Source organism: Genypterus blacodes, unplaced genomic scaffold (assembly GCF_046128005.1).
Source record: "Genypterus blacodes isolate CSIRO-AG114 ecotype Tasmania unplaced genomic scaffold, CSIRO-AGI_Gbla_v1 ptg000067l_1, whole genome shotgun sequence".
Lineage (NCBI taxonomy): Eukaryota > Metazoa > Chordata > Actinopteri > Ophidiiformes > Ophidiidae > Genypterus > Genypterus blacodes.
In genome coordinates, this window is record NW_027466879.1 from 2,975,995 (window position 1) to 2,989,733 (window position 13,739).

The window sequence follows — 13,739 nt, forward strand, 5'->3', positions numbered from 1 at the left end:
CTTTTTGCATCTGAGCAGGTGACAGCCTGGATGGTAGAGTTCAGTCATTTCCTGCTGCTGTTTCCAGGCTGGGATTTCAGAGCCCAGCTTGACGGGTAGTTTAATTAAAGTAAAGTTCAGGCCTGCAGCTACTGACCCCCTGGCCTGCCAGCCTGAGCCCAGGTAACCAACATTCATTTGTCATGTATGGGACTGCTTGACATATTATGCATTAGGCTTTTATAAGAAAGCCAAAGCCCTATTATCCAGTCACAGGCTGTAATGATGAGCTGGGTTTATTGTGTAGTGATAGCAGTGTTTGCTTACACATGCAATACGTATGTGTATGTGTATATAAATATAGATATATACACAGCAGAGTTTATTCCTACTGAAAATGAAATCTGTCCTCTCTGACAGAATGATGAAACACTTGTGAGTCCCTAATCAGTGTGTACCCATCTGATGGGCGACGGGTCTTCTTGACCCAGGGGACTAATTTGAGTGTTTCACTGCACATGGTGCCTGTGCTGCTTTATCGACCCTCCCTCTATTGCACCAGGATAAGACAGAGTTGGTTTAGGGCCCCGTTGTCTTGGCAACCAGTGATGCCATCTGTCAGGGTCCTGTGTGCTGATCCACATCGTGTAGCTCACACATTGTTTTAATTCAATCATTTTCTCACTGCCAGACTGGCTAATAGAGAATTCTTGTCATGGAGTGTTTAACAAGAAGGGTGGGGCTTTTGGGAAGGTTTCATTGGAATATGAGCTCTGGTTAATGAGCAGCAGAGCATCAAAAGATGCTTTTAAACAAACAGTCCAGTGTCCCTTATTATGCATTGTGTGAAAAGGAAATCATGAACATTGTTGTTGTCTTGATTCCTTTAACAATCCAGGCTGCCCTCCAGATGCTGAGGGACTATTCATTAACTCAGTGGGGGCATCTGAGACATTGTTAAAATGGTTTAACAGGTCTTTAAAACTTCATCAGCATATCCGCTTTACCCAACCTGCTCAAAGGAACATTATCAGAAACAGAAACAGGAAGTGAGTCAGGCTCAGTCACGGTACAGGACTCAGCAATGTGCCAAATCAGCAGCTCCTTTTGTTTTCCAAGCTGAATTTAGAAGAAGGGAAATGTGACTACAAAGAATGAAGGTAGATGCAATGATACACACACACATGCACACACCACACAAATACACATTAATATTCACTATAGCAGAGGTCACATGAATGCTAACCAGTGCAAAGAAGCAGAAGGGCAGCAGGGAGGAGCACTTAGGGTGGAAGGGGGGAGAGTCTGATAGGCTTAGTGACATGAGGGACTCTTCCCTTGAGACTGAACTGCAAATTAACCAGCAGCCACACCTGGGACTGGTACACACACACACACACACACACACACACACACACACACACACAGAAGCACGTGCACACCCACACAAACTGGAGGAAAGCATATTGGGTAAGCTTGTCACTGCCTCACCACCTCCCTGATTGATTGAAGCCCCGGAGCTGCTATTCACTATAATAAATAAAAAAAACACATTATAAGCTTCTGATGCAGTGTAATTAAAACTCACATCATCCATGCAGCGGTAAGCAAAATATTAATGAGAAAGAAATGAGATATTATCGTCAAGAGGGATAATTACTCACTTCAGCTTAATGTGATGTAACAACGTGGAAAGTGCTCTGTGCTTTTGTTCTCTGCTTTGTCAGATGAGCAGCAAACTAGACTACACAAGACTCAACCACGGCCCCTGACATTGGATTCTAAATAAATAAATAAGATAGATGTGAGATCTCTCATTGTGCAGGTTTCACACTGGATGGACGTCAGAGTCACATGAAGTTTCCTGTGAGGGATGAGAGGTGCAGGCTCAGGCAGAAGAGAGGGTCCCTGCTGTGTGAGATGATGGACAAGAGCCTCCTTTTGTTTGTTTGGCTGTAAGGGGAAATGCTGCCTCTAGGGGGCGCCAGCTGGGGCTCATGAGCTGAGGAGTGACAGGTGTTGATCATGCAAACATGGCACTGAGAAGATTTGTGATTTGTCCGTAATTAAGTCTTAAGACTGATGTTTTCAGATCGAGTTTGAATTGTTCAATTGAATTCTTAAATGTTGTTTGGCTTTTTTTTTTTTTTTTACAACTGCTGATTTTTATCCTCGTATTGTGGCAAAGATTTGTTCAAAATCTGAAGTTGCTTTGTTTGGTTCATCTTGTGTCTTTTTTGTTTCACCACTTCTGCACTTCTTATTCTTTAAATAAACAAATAACAAATACTTTAATGCATAAACATACTACCTGTGTAACAAAAAAGAAATCAGCAATGCAATACTGTGGCTTCCATATTTACTGATTCTTCTACTCTGACCAACGATTCATTATTAACAGACATTAAATCTGTTAACAATGAATATCTCTGCCTTACTTCAAAGTTTGACTTCACTTTCTCACCAAACGCAGAAACAATTCAATCCTAAAATACAGTATGCTGATGTTTGGTCTCAAAACTCATAGTACACGGTATTATCGTACTATCATAGCCTTCCTCATCACCATCCTCTTCATCATTGGACTTTCCCCTTAACTTGTAAGACGTGGGAGTGAGAACTTTTTTTTCTCCCAGTTTAAGAGCGTCTGAAGGATCCTCACTGGCTCCTCTGGTGTAACAAGACACCACACACTTGCAGTTGGTGTGTGTGTGTGTGTGTGTGTGTGTGTGTGTGTGTTTCAGGGTGACACGCTGCTGGGCTCCTGTGTTACACACTGTGTGTATTTACATGTGGCGATGAACATCTGGCTGTAAGTGATGCATGTCTGTGCATCTGTATGAGACCGAAAAACATTTTAGTGTGGAAATACGGGGAAAAGGAAAGAATCCTGCTCAACTCACTGATTGAGATCTGTAAGTATTTGTACACATATTTCATATTGTATAAGTTAAGATGTACATTATGTTTGTTGTAGTTAAGGATTGTATACGCTAACATATATTGATGATGATGATGATGGTGATGATGATGATGGTCTCATGCTATCATAAAAGTGTGGTAAGATTAATGTGTTGAAGTGTTTCTCTAAAGTCTTACATTATTACATGGCAGGGTTAGTCACTGGATAAAAGTTTATATATTTATACAAAGTACTGTATATTCCTTTATTTATTGTGTATTATGTTGTATATTGTCCTTATTTTACTTGTGTGATATCAATGGAAGTTTCAATGTGAGAGTCAGTTCATTTTTATATGTATAGAACTTTTCTCACGATGGATGGAACTCTCAAAGTGCTCTCCAAACATTTGATTGAATACAGAATCAAAGGAAGAAAAAACAGGATGAGAAAGGAAAAGTTGAGTTAGTAAGTGAAGTAAAGGAAGTAAATGATCACGGAAAAAGTTTGTGAATCAAATCCAAATAAATGATTGATCCCATATCTAATTGATGTGTGTGTATGTGTGTGTGTGTGTGAAGTAAAGAAAGTAAATGATCACGGAAAAAAGTTTGTGAATCAAATCCAAATAAATGATTGATCCCATATCTAATTGATGTGTGTGTATGTGTGTGTGTGTGTGTGTGTGTGTGTGTGTGTGTGTGTGTGTGTGTGTGTGTGTGTGTGTGTGTGTGTGTGTGTGTGTGTGGGCAGTCGTGGGCAGAATGAGTTCTCCAACAATGTTTCTGAGCCCTGAGCTTTACGTCAGACTGTGTGGAGGTGATCTCTGTTTATTTGATCAACCTTCACATAAGTCAGTGAAGGGAGGAACAAAAATGTTTTCTATCTCAGCTGCCAAAGTTCTATGTTATGGTTTTTCATTGGAGCTTCTCAGCGAGACTCGGCTGTTCAGGGAGCAGAAACACCAGCAGGCCACTGAGTTTTCCATCCTGTGTTAGTGTGAAGTTTATTTGCTGAAGAGTAGCTAAAGGAAAGGAAGGTGAGAGTTGAACCCTACGCCTCAGCTTAACAATCAGATCCATTCACCGCCTCGTTTTGCGTTACATCTTTTTAAATGCTACAAACGTCCAACCGACACCTGAGACTGCAGGTCTTTGACGCAACGATCCTGCTGCAAGCGCTGCTGTCGGACATCTACTGCACCTTCACGCTTGAACCAGTTTAGTAAATGGACACTGTGAGTGCACGTTGACTTTAAAGATGAAGAAATGTGCAGCAGTGAAAAGCAAACTCTATTCTTAACAGAGTTTGTAACACCAATGACACAGATTCTGACTGAGCAGATGGTTTGGCTCAGTGGCCATCGTGCTTCTTGGACTCATTTTCCAAAGCAAACACCAGAAAAGCGCCTGTGACTTTCAAGAAACAGAACGTTAGCTAGCTGTGAGGTTGAGGTGTTTACCCGTCAGATACATACAGGAGGAATTCTTTTCTAAACACCACATGCCACCAATCATCCATCAGTCTGTCATCTCATACACACTGTCAGCTTTTTACACCAACGCTTCAACTCAGAGCCATGATTCTGCACATATTTCCCAGCGTGCTTGTGTGTAATTGTAGCTGTTTCCTCCTAAGGCTTTTATTTGGATTCCCAGGTGGCTAATATGGAACACAATTAAAGGCTATGGAGCAAATCCTCAAACTGTGGAGACATCAAAAGCAAATCATTTGGAATAGAAACTTCAATGCATGCTTGTGTGTAAGTGTGTGTGCACATTCCCCCCCCCCCAGCCCCCGTGTGTGTGTTTACAGACACGGACACTCATCTCTGTAGGAGTATAAAGGCTCCTAGTGTCTGAGAGCTCGGCCAGTGGCTGACCTTTGCCTTCACTTCCCAGCAGAGGCGTCCTGTAGCAGAGATGTGAATGTAGCACCTGGATGTTTTGTCAGAGACAGAGGCTCTCATGCCCTGCTGGTCAACCTGTAAACCAGCCCCCCCGCCCCCCCTCCTATACACCTCGTCTCTATCCCAAGTCTGCATGATGTGTTTACAAAAGAGCCTTTTCACAGCGTTAACCCAGGACCATATGTCTACAACGTCTTCACATCGATCACTGGATGTTGTTTATTTTAGGTTACATGCTTTATGCACATAGTGTGAACCCACAGTCCACTGACATACATACTGCACACACACACACACACACACACCACAGGAACAGGAGTACAGAAAAATCTCTAGGTCTGGATAGATGACTGACACACTCTGGTTCTTTCCAAGAATAAGATCAATATCTAAATATCCTAACAAGTCACCTTATCAGCTTGTTTCTCTTTACGATCAACCTTTAAAGATACTCATCAGCGACTGACCCGCAAACTAAACCTGTCTGGACCACATTCTCCTCTGCAGTGAGCCAGTGTGTGTGCTGTTGTCTTAATTCCAGCTGATTAGCAGTGAGGATTACTGGCAGTGGGAGCATGTCTCTGCATGGGGCTGAGCTTTATGATGGAGCCGAGCAGGGAACAGGACAAATGAGCCATGCAGCGGCACCTGGAGCTCGACTCTGACTCTGGGCTGGAGCTGGACGTCTTATTAAGCTCCAGCCGTCAATCAGCCTTTTGACAAATGACTGTGTGTGGTTTGGTTGTGTTTATTGGGAGTGGGGATTGCTGAATTTGGCTTCAGGATATTTGTGTTTCTCGTAATTTCCCTCTAAAACCATCATGCAACAGATCTAATAACCACAACATTCTTAAATGTCTCACGATTGCAATGATTGGCCTCAGTCCTCTCAGTCAATCTGCTATGAAGATCACACATTCAAGCAAAGAGCACTAAACCATGAACATTGAACATGAGAATATGCATCTATGTGATGGATTTAGATCAAAATGTCAGTAAATACACGATTTTCTTCACTGTGGTCCATCAGAGACGACAGGAGGCGAAGCATGGACACTGACGAGGGAGGGATGAGCAGCAGCCTGGACGCTCCTCTGAGCCCCAGACACCTGACGGGACTCGGGATGAACTGTCTTCCCGGCCAGAGGTGCAGAAACTCTGGGCCGGGCCTCGCCAGCCCACAAGAGTACAACCAGTGGCTGCCGTACCGCCATGACGCCAGCCTGCTGCCCATGAAAGAGGACCTGGCCCTCTGGCTGAGCACCATCATGGGTCAGTCCTTTCCTCTGTTTAGCCTCTATGGTAACAGAAACAACTTTGGAGATCTGCAGAAAAGAAACCAGGGCCTGATTAATGTGATAGTTCAGTCTGTAGCTCAGTATATTCTTTTATTTTGAGTCCAGGTGAAGAAGCTAAAGTCAAACGAAGCAGACGAGCACATTAAACCACTCAATAGACCAAATCCCTGAGAGGCGTCTGCAGGGAGGGAAGTGTGTTATTCTTATTTTACTGAGGGGAACATTAAAGCTTTGCTCATGTCACAACACGTGGAAGTCTGGAACATGAGAACAAAAAACAAGAAAACACTTAGATATGTCGACACAATTAGTGGGTCACAGAGTTTGTAAGAGTGGAATCAGAAAAATGATAGAAGTGGCACTTTGGATGAAAAGAGACATGAAGGGAAACATGGCTGCCTTCTTCCTGCATTCCTCCGTTCAAGAGACAGAGAAATACTGGGATCAAAATGTAAACATGCTCATTGTTAATTGTATTTGCCATTGGATCATATCAGTGTGTGTGTATGTGTGTTCTCCTCACAGATGTGGACGTGACAGCAGACTCTCTGATGGAGAGGCTGGATAATGGGGTTCTTCTCTGTCAGCTGGCACAGATGCTCCAGGAGAAAATGATCCAAGCCAGCAGTGGCAAGGTATAACAACAGCACACACACACAAAGCTCACAAAATGCTCAAACTGCTTTTTAAGTTCTATATACTACTTCTATATAAAGTTCCTCTCTGTATCCTGAACCACCGTGCAGCCCTTCACACGCAGAGTGATCCATTGGCGACCTGATGCTAGTTCTGGATCATTTTTTGCCAGAGACAACACTGCCAACTTCCTGTATTGGTGTCGGAAGATCGGGCTGGATGAGAGTTATCTGTTTGAGTCGGAAGATTTGGGTGAGTTAAAGCCTGAGAGTCGACCCTGAGTTCTGCCCTCAACCGGCCTTTAAAAGTACAAAGTAAAGTTTGTAGACATTTCATAGAGGTTTGTTTTGTTGCGCTTGCATTCCAGGGAGTAATCTGATGTTATTCCACTTGTTGTCTGAGAGTATCATGCCCTTCATGTGTCTAATCTCTTTCATTTGTTATCCTCATTAGTCTAATCTCTCCATCGCTGTAGCCTTCCTGTCTCATTCTGACCCTCCGGCTATGAAATAGATGCAACAACCACGGCATTGTGTGTTGTTGGGCTATTGTTCGGCTTAATACCTAAAAAGTATTAGATTGCGAGGGCAAACCAGAGAAAAGTTGAGACATGTGATGCTATCATGTCACTTAGGGAGTCCTTTGATCCCTTTCCCCCTAACACCTCCTCTGTGATTGATGCCCTGTGCGCCTGAGGATTAGCAGGCGGCTCACAGTTTGGATGTTGACCTGTTTCTGTGATATTAAATGAAGCCTTTTCTTTGCTCTTCTTTGCTCGGGCATGTCTCTGCACGGCGGCAGATGCGTGAGAAAGATAATGTGCAGTTTAATCCCTGTCAACAATGCGTTTCCTCCCTGGGGCTGACTTACCTACTTCTCTTGACTAATTGAGTGACGGGGAAAGTAAACCTGCTTTACTTTGACAGGCTTCAATTTTAATGTCTGTGCATCATGAAAGCACGGATGATTCTTCTGCTTTCTTCTCTCCTCTCTCTCGTTTTCTTGCTGCAGACTATGATGTAATGCTGGCTGTCAATTGCAGGTGAATGAAAATAAAACTTCTACTGTGATAGTAATGATTGATCTTACACTTTATGATCATCACACTTCATTTCATTCATGAATCTATTTTCTCTTCTGCTCTTTCATATTGTCTACACTGGCTTTTCACATTTCTACATAGCTTTCATTCATTCATTTATTTTAAATCCCCTCCAAGAACCATTTAACCTCATTTCATTACGGCCAGCAAACGTCAAACACAGCACAGAGTGGAGCTGAGTGATAGACATCTAGTGTATTTGTATTTTATTTTGGTAGATTTATATAGAATATGTGTAACAGTGCAGAATTGTGTCATCAGCATAGCAGCACAGTTGATCTTAAAGTTGATCAGAGGCTGTAGAGGCTTTACCCACATGCCCTCAGCTGGGTGTCTGGAGCCCACAGGAATCCTGCTTCAGCTTCAAACACAGCAGTGCAGAGTCCCTCTCCAAATCTGTGTTGTGAAATTCTTGTCTGAGGAGACGCTATTTATCTCCGGAAACATCTTCCCTCTAAGATGAGCCATGTTTTTACAACCTTTACCCCTCTTTGTTTGTGCTGTATGGATGTTCTATCTGAAGTCCTCCACAAGCAGCCTCGGGAGGTGTGTCTGTGCCTGATGGAGCTGGGACGGGTGGCAGCCAGGTAACAAAGTTAAGATCCGTATCAGAGCACCATTTTCTGCTCTTGTTTTATGTTGATCTAGCTTTTAACATGTAATTTACTCATATGATATGTTCTTCTGCCACTCGTCTGTCAGGTATGGAGTCGAGCCACCAGGGCTGGTGAAGCTGGAGAGAGAGATAGAGAGGGAGGAGGCTGGGCTCTCTCCTTCATCCCCTTACACTTTCTCCTTCTTTCCTCCTGCGTCACTGTGTTCACCATCACAACCCGCCTCGTCCTTCCCTCCGACGCTGCAGACTTCAAGCACAACCTGTCTGTCTGAACCACTTACAACCTCACTCTTCCCTGATCTTCCATCGGCCACAACCCCAGTGACGTCATGCTCCCCCCAGTCCCTTTGTACAACTACAACCTCAACACAAACCCCTGTGTTTCCTTCACCCAGCACCTCTAACACGTCTACATCAGCTCCACCCTCACCAAGCCCACCCTTAGTGTCCACTGTCTCTTCTCCCACACTAACCACCAACGGTTCCACAACTACAACCCCCATCCCATCCCCAGCCTCCTATCGCTCACCCAGACCTCTGACTCGTCACTCAAGCAAAACCACAAGCCGGAAAAGCACTGCCACCACCAACATATTGGATGATATTGTACGTACTGTAGCTCTGCTGAATTCAGTTTTCACAGGTATAAGATCTATGTGTACATGTTCATATGTGTCTTCTGCTTGTCTATCCTGTTTCAGGTGAGAAACATTATTGAGGATCCCCCCTGCAGCTGTCCCAGCAGGTTCCCAGTAGAGAAGCAGCCTAAAGGTTGCTACCGTGTGGGGGAGAAGGTCCTGTATATACGGGTATGTATTAGACTGCACATGTAACAATCTGACACGACATATTACTGCAAACATTTACTTATGTTGTGCACAGAACTTTAACTTCAACCTACTTCACCAGATGTTCACATTTGTCAAGCTTATAAATTCTGGAACTAGCTGGGTCAAATGAAAAAGGATAAAGCTGTAGTAATACAAAACTTTAGATGATTTGATAATACACACTGCGTGATATGAATTACAGAAAGTCTTTGTCCAAATCTATGAGGCTTCATCTGGGTTATAATACACCAGTAATAAGACGTGAGGTGTGAAATGGCTCATGACTCATAATCAGCAAACGTGTCAGTAACACATACATGCATCACCAAAGTGAGTGATTTGGGAGGGACACGGTGTCTTTCAGCTTCTCTGAGTCGCGCTCCACCAGTATGGCTCTGTACAAAGGCTCCAGGAGTGGCCTTCAGGGAGCCAGCGTTGCTTGGCAACCAGTGGTCAGGATAAGAGTAGGCTGGTGATGATTTTATTCAGTACATAGACCTTTAGCAAAGAGTTCAAACCTTTTGAGGGGGAAAACAAACATGTCTCTTTCAGACTGATTTGCCAAGATATGACGGTCGTATGGTGCAGATCAAATGGCAGCGCACCTGGGATCCAAGTATGAGTCTGTCTGTGTGGGGAGAGGTTGATCTCTAATACAGCAATGCCCCATTCTCTGTATGTATCTTTAACACTCAACCTAACAATGTTTAATCATTTAAATTAGCTTAAGTCAGATCCACATCCTATAGTTGTTATTGTGACACACTGACACCAGGATCTATTTTCTCACTGTATTACAGCACACATGCCTTCCAGATACTTACTGGATGTAGATTTGATCTGTTCAAATCCTTCCACTCACATTGGCTGGTTGGGATCAGGAGTAAATGTCACACATCAGTGACGAAGTTCAAGTCCTGCATTCAAATCACAACAAAGAAGACTTAGAGAGTTATTAGAAGTCAAATATGCTCCAGCTGATCAGTCAGTGTGGAGATCAGCTCTTGTCACTGATACTTGAGTAAGCATACTGGGTTATATTAAGACTACTGAATGTTTTGTTCATTTGTATTGAAGGCACCATTAACTACAGCACCATCAGCTCTGCTCTCCAGCTGACAGATGACATGTTTAAGTAACAACATGTCCTAAAACCACCAAATACAGCTGCAGCAATAGAATACAATAAGCAATGCAAGTGATTACTTTAAACTCGAGTCCAGCAGAACACAGTGATCTCCAGAATATAACAAAGAGGATTTAATTCATTTTTGTGGTGATTTGATTTACAGTATGCCTGGTTTATGCACATATCTGTGAGCTAAATAGTAAAACTCTCCATTACTTTAGGCACTGTTAAACAAGTGTGGACTGAAACTTACAGAATGAGAAACATGTCAGAACTGATGGAATCATTTCCAGAATGATGTCCAGTCCTGAGGAGCCCATTTTCCACCTATCCAGTATTTGAATGACCGTAGAAACACTCAGTATGTGATTTTTGTTGTTTGTGTTTGCCGTCTCTATGCAGCACCTTCACCTCAGCCTTGCAAAGAAGGTGTTTTAACCGTAACGCTGTCTCATGCGTTTCTTTCCAGTAATTACTAGTTTGCAGCCAGTGTTTGCAGTGCTCCTTTTCAATTCCTCAAAGCCATTGACAAGCCTACATACTTCTGTATGAATACAGCACTGCAGCCTATCACACCCTCACTCCCTCCATTACGGCTCCCATCACTGCCTGCGTGTGCGGAGGGGAAATCCGCCATAAACCTCAATTATCATACCTTGATAACCCTTGCACTGCTCCTAGGAGAGTTTACCATTCAGTGTGTGCAGACCTTTTTAAAGAGCAGATACTATTGATTACACAGACAAAGTCATTAGTGAGGGATTTAATCTGACATCTTGTTAATGAGTGGCTGAGTATGGCTGCCCCTCCTCACACACACACGTGCACTCTCTACCACAGCGTTCCCTCCCTTAGTCCCTTTGGAGATTTTTCAATCATGCTGGCCCTGAAGTGCTCCGCCATTCTTTGGTGTTAAAAGAGGAAGGCTTTTCTTTCTTCTGTGCACCCAATTAGTCTATGCTTCAGTTTTGTAGCAGGGACACCGTCTGACTGTCAATGGGAAGGAAGACATTCAGACGTCTCACAATATCACACATACGTTTCTGTTATCTTGCTGCATACAAAAGGAAACTAAAGAGTGAACATGGATGACATATTTTTTCTTCCTGGGAGAACACTTTCCTGTCCACCTCACTCACATGTGGTTGAGGAAGACACTGTCTTCTTTGTAGTTTAAGAAAGAAGAAATAATCCCAAATACTAAGGCAGGCCTGAAACACCACTGATAAAACCTTTCAAAATAACATAAAGAATATGATGTAATAGTGAACAGATTGATAACTTTTGAACTACAAACACACAGCGTGCATACACATGTGCCAACATCCTGTAATATTGGACTTTATCAAGTCCCTATCAGGTATTTTGAAGCGTTGCGGTGGCTAAAGCCTGCCTCCTACTGGTGGGTATTTGAATGACTCCTTAAGTACCCTCATGCATCTTTCAGCAGGAATGGAAAGAGGGAATCAATGGAGCTGCCAAGGAGGACACAGGGGAGTCCAGACGGTAGCTTACAGGCTGCAGACAGGGCACACTTGTATGCAGACGGGTGGGGGAGGGGCAAACAGTCCAGAAATAAAGGAGTCTGTTTGACAAAGAGGGCTTGTGTAGAACATTACAACCCAGAAAGACTATTTTAGTGTCTAAGGTCTATTTTTACTCAGTTCCCAGTAACATTTGGGTTGAAAACAGCTGCCTGCTCTTTCACATAACATTAATATAGACATAAATAAAATCATTCATCAAATCACACTAACCTTAACACAAAAACAGACAGTGTAAGGATACAGAGGAAAGCGTTCAGTGTTCCTTAAACAGCAGTCAGCTTGTTATTCATCCCCAGTCTGACCTGAGAGCAGTTTATTTAGGATGTCAGACTTGACCCCTGTCAACCTTTACATTTTAATCTGCCGTCTGACACCTGAGACACAGCATGTCTGGGCTCTCCTCTGTGTATTACTCTGTGTGTGCCTGTGTGCCGTGCACGTGTCCGTGCATGTACCATTGAATTTAGATCTTATAAATGTGTCAGTCTAACACTGTATCATGCATAGTGAGCAGCAGGGGGGAGAGGGGGTGGGGAGATATAAGGTGGGTAGATGGGCTTGTATTATCACGTTCTTAATGGCTCTGTAATGAAGGGTTTATTGGCGATAAGGCACGAGGGGGTGGGCCAGTGGTGACAGGGCAACGAATGGCTGCGCAAGGCCCTCTGGGAATATGAACGTCTCCAGGGAGTTGAAGGTCTGCACAGAACTCATCTCAATTTCTCCTTTCATGTTTGTCAGCTTTATATTATGGCAGAGGTTGTCATGGCAGCAGTGGATTATCAGTTGAATCTTGAGTGTGAAGATGTGAGAGTGAAGGATGTGGTACAGGACTCAGCTAACACTGACCACCTCACAACTACTGGGTCCAGATAGACCGGCCAAAGCAATCTTTAAGGAGGCATTATTGCCTGGCTTGTGTGTGGGCGTGTGAGTGTGATCTTGTGTATGAATGCATGTGTGTGTGCATGCATACACATACGTGGATTAATCCATCCTGTGTGCTCAGCTGGTATCATGAGGCGACGTTTTCATTTGCTTTAATGAGATTTTAACAAAGCTCTCCTAGAGATCATTTGCCTTTCATAGCCACTGCTGCACAGGCAAGCTTGTAAATATTAGATTGGGGTGTGTGTTTGGGGGTGCACTGAATCAGCACTGATTATAATTGAGAATTCATAAATATCCTAGCAATACGTCAGTCAGACAATGTATTCATACTTTGATTTTCGTACTGTGGACTTTGCAGATGTTGAACGAGCGTCATGTGATGGTTCGTGTCGGGGGCGGCTGGGAGACGTTCCTAAGCTACCTGCAGAAACACGACCCCTGCAGAGGAGGACCTGTGGGCAGGCCGGAGGTCAGGGGCTGTCGGGCCAAAGCCAAGTCGCCCAGCTCATCTCACAACATCTCACCTGACAGCTACATGGTGGTCGGAGCTCATTACCGGAGCAAGAAGTGATCAACTCAACCAAACTCTCGAAGCTCAGTGATGCAACATGAAAATCCATTTTTACCTCAGGTTTAAGATGAATCAGATTTAAGATACTTGCCTGTCTTTGATGTGAAACAAATGTATGATCTATTGCAATAACAAGGCAATGAAGCTGTAGTGTGCATGTTTTGTGTCTTTTAGGGTGATTTGTTTTTTGAAGGAAGGTTTTGGTTTTTTACATTCTAATATTATTTTAGTATCCTGGTAGTTTTTGTGATATCTTTGTTTCAGCTCTTGTATTTTGGATAATTAAGCTTCATACTGCTATACTGAGTAATATGTTTGTTCTTAAAGAT

At 43.3% G+C, this 13,739-nt stretch overlaps 1 protein-coding gene across 1 annotated transcript; it reads left to right on the forward strand.

The window, feature by feature from the left end:
• Positions 1-5,826: 5,826 nt before the first annotated feature.
• Positions 5,827-13,498, forward strand: gas2b (growth arrest-specific 2b). Its single transcript, XM_076156134.1, is given in 7 exon segments — positions 5,827-6,062; positions 6,614-6,749; positions 6,849-6,976; positions 8,350-8,413; positions 8,529-9,048; positions 9,144-9,251; positions 13,198-13,498. Coding segments are annotated over 7 exon segments (1,392 nt in total). The 5' UTR covers positions 5,827-5,839; the 3' UTR covers positions 13,411-13,498.
• Positions 13,499-13,739: the final 241 nt, after the last annotated feature.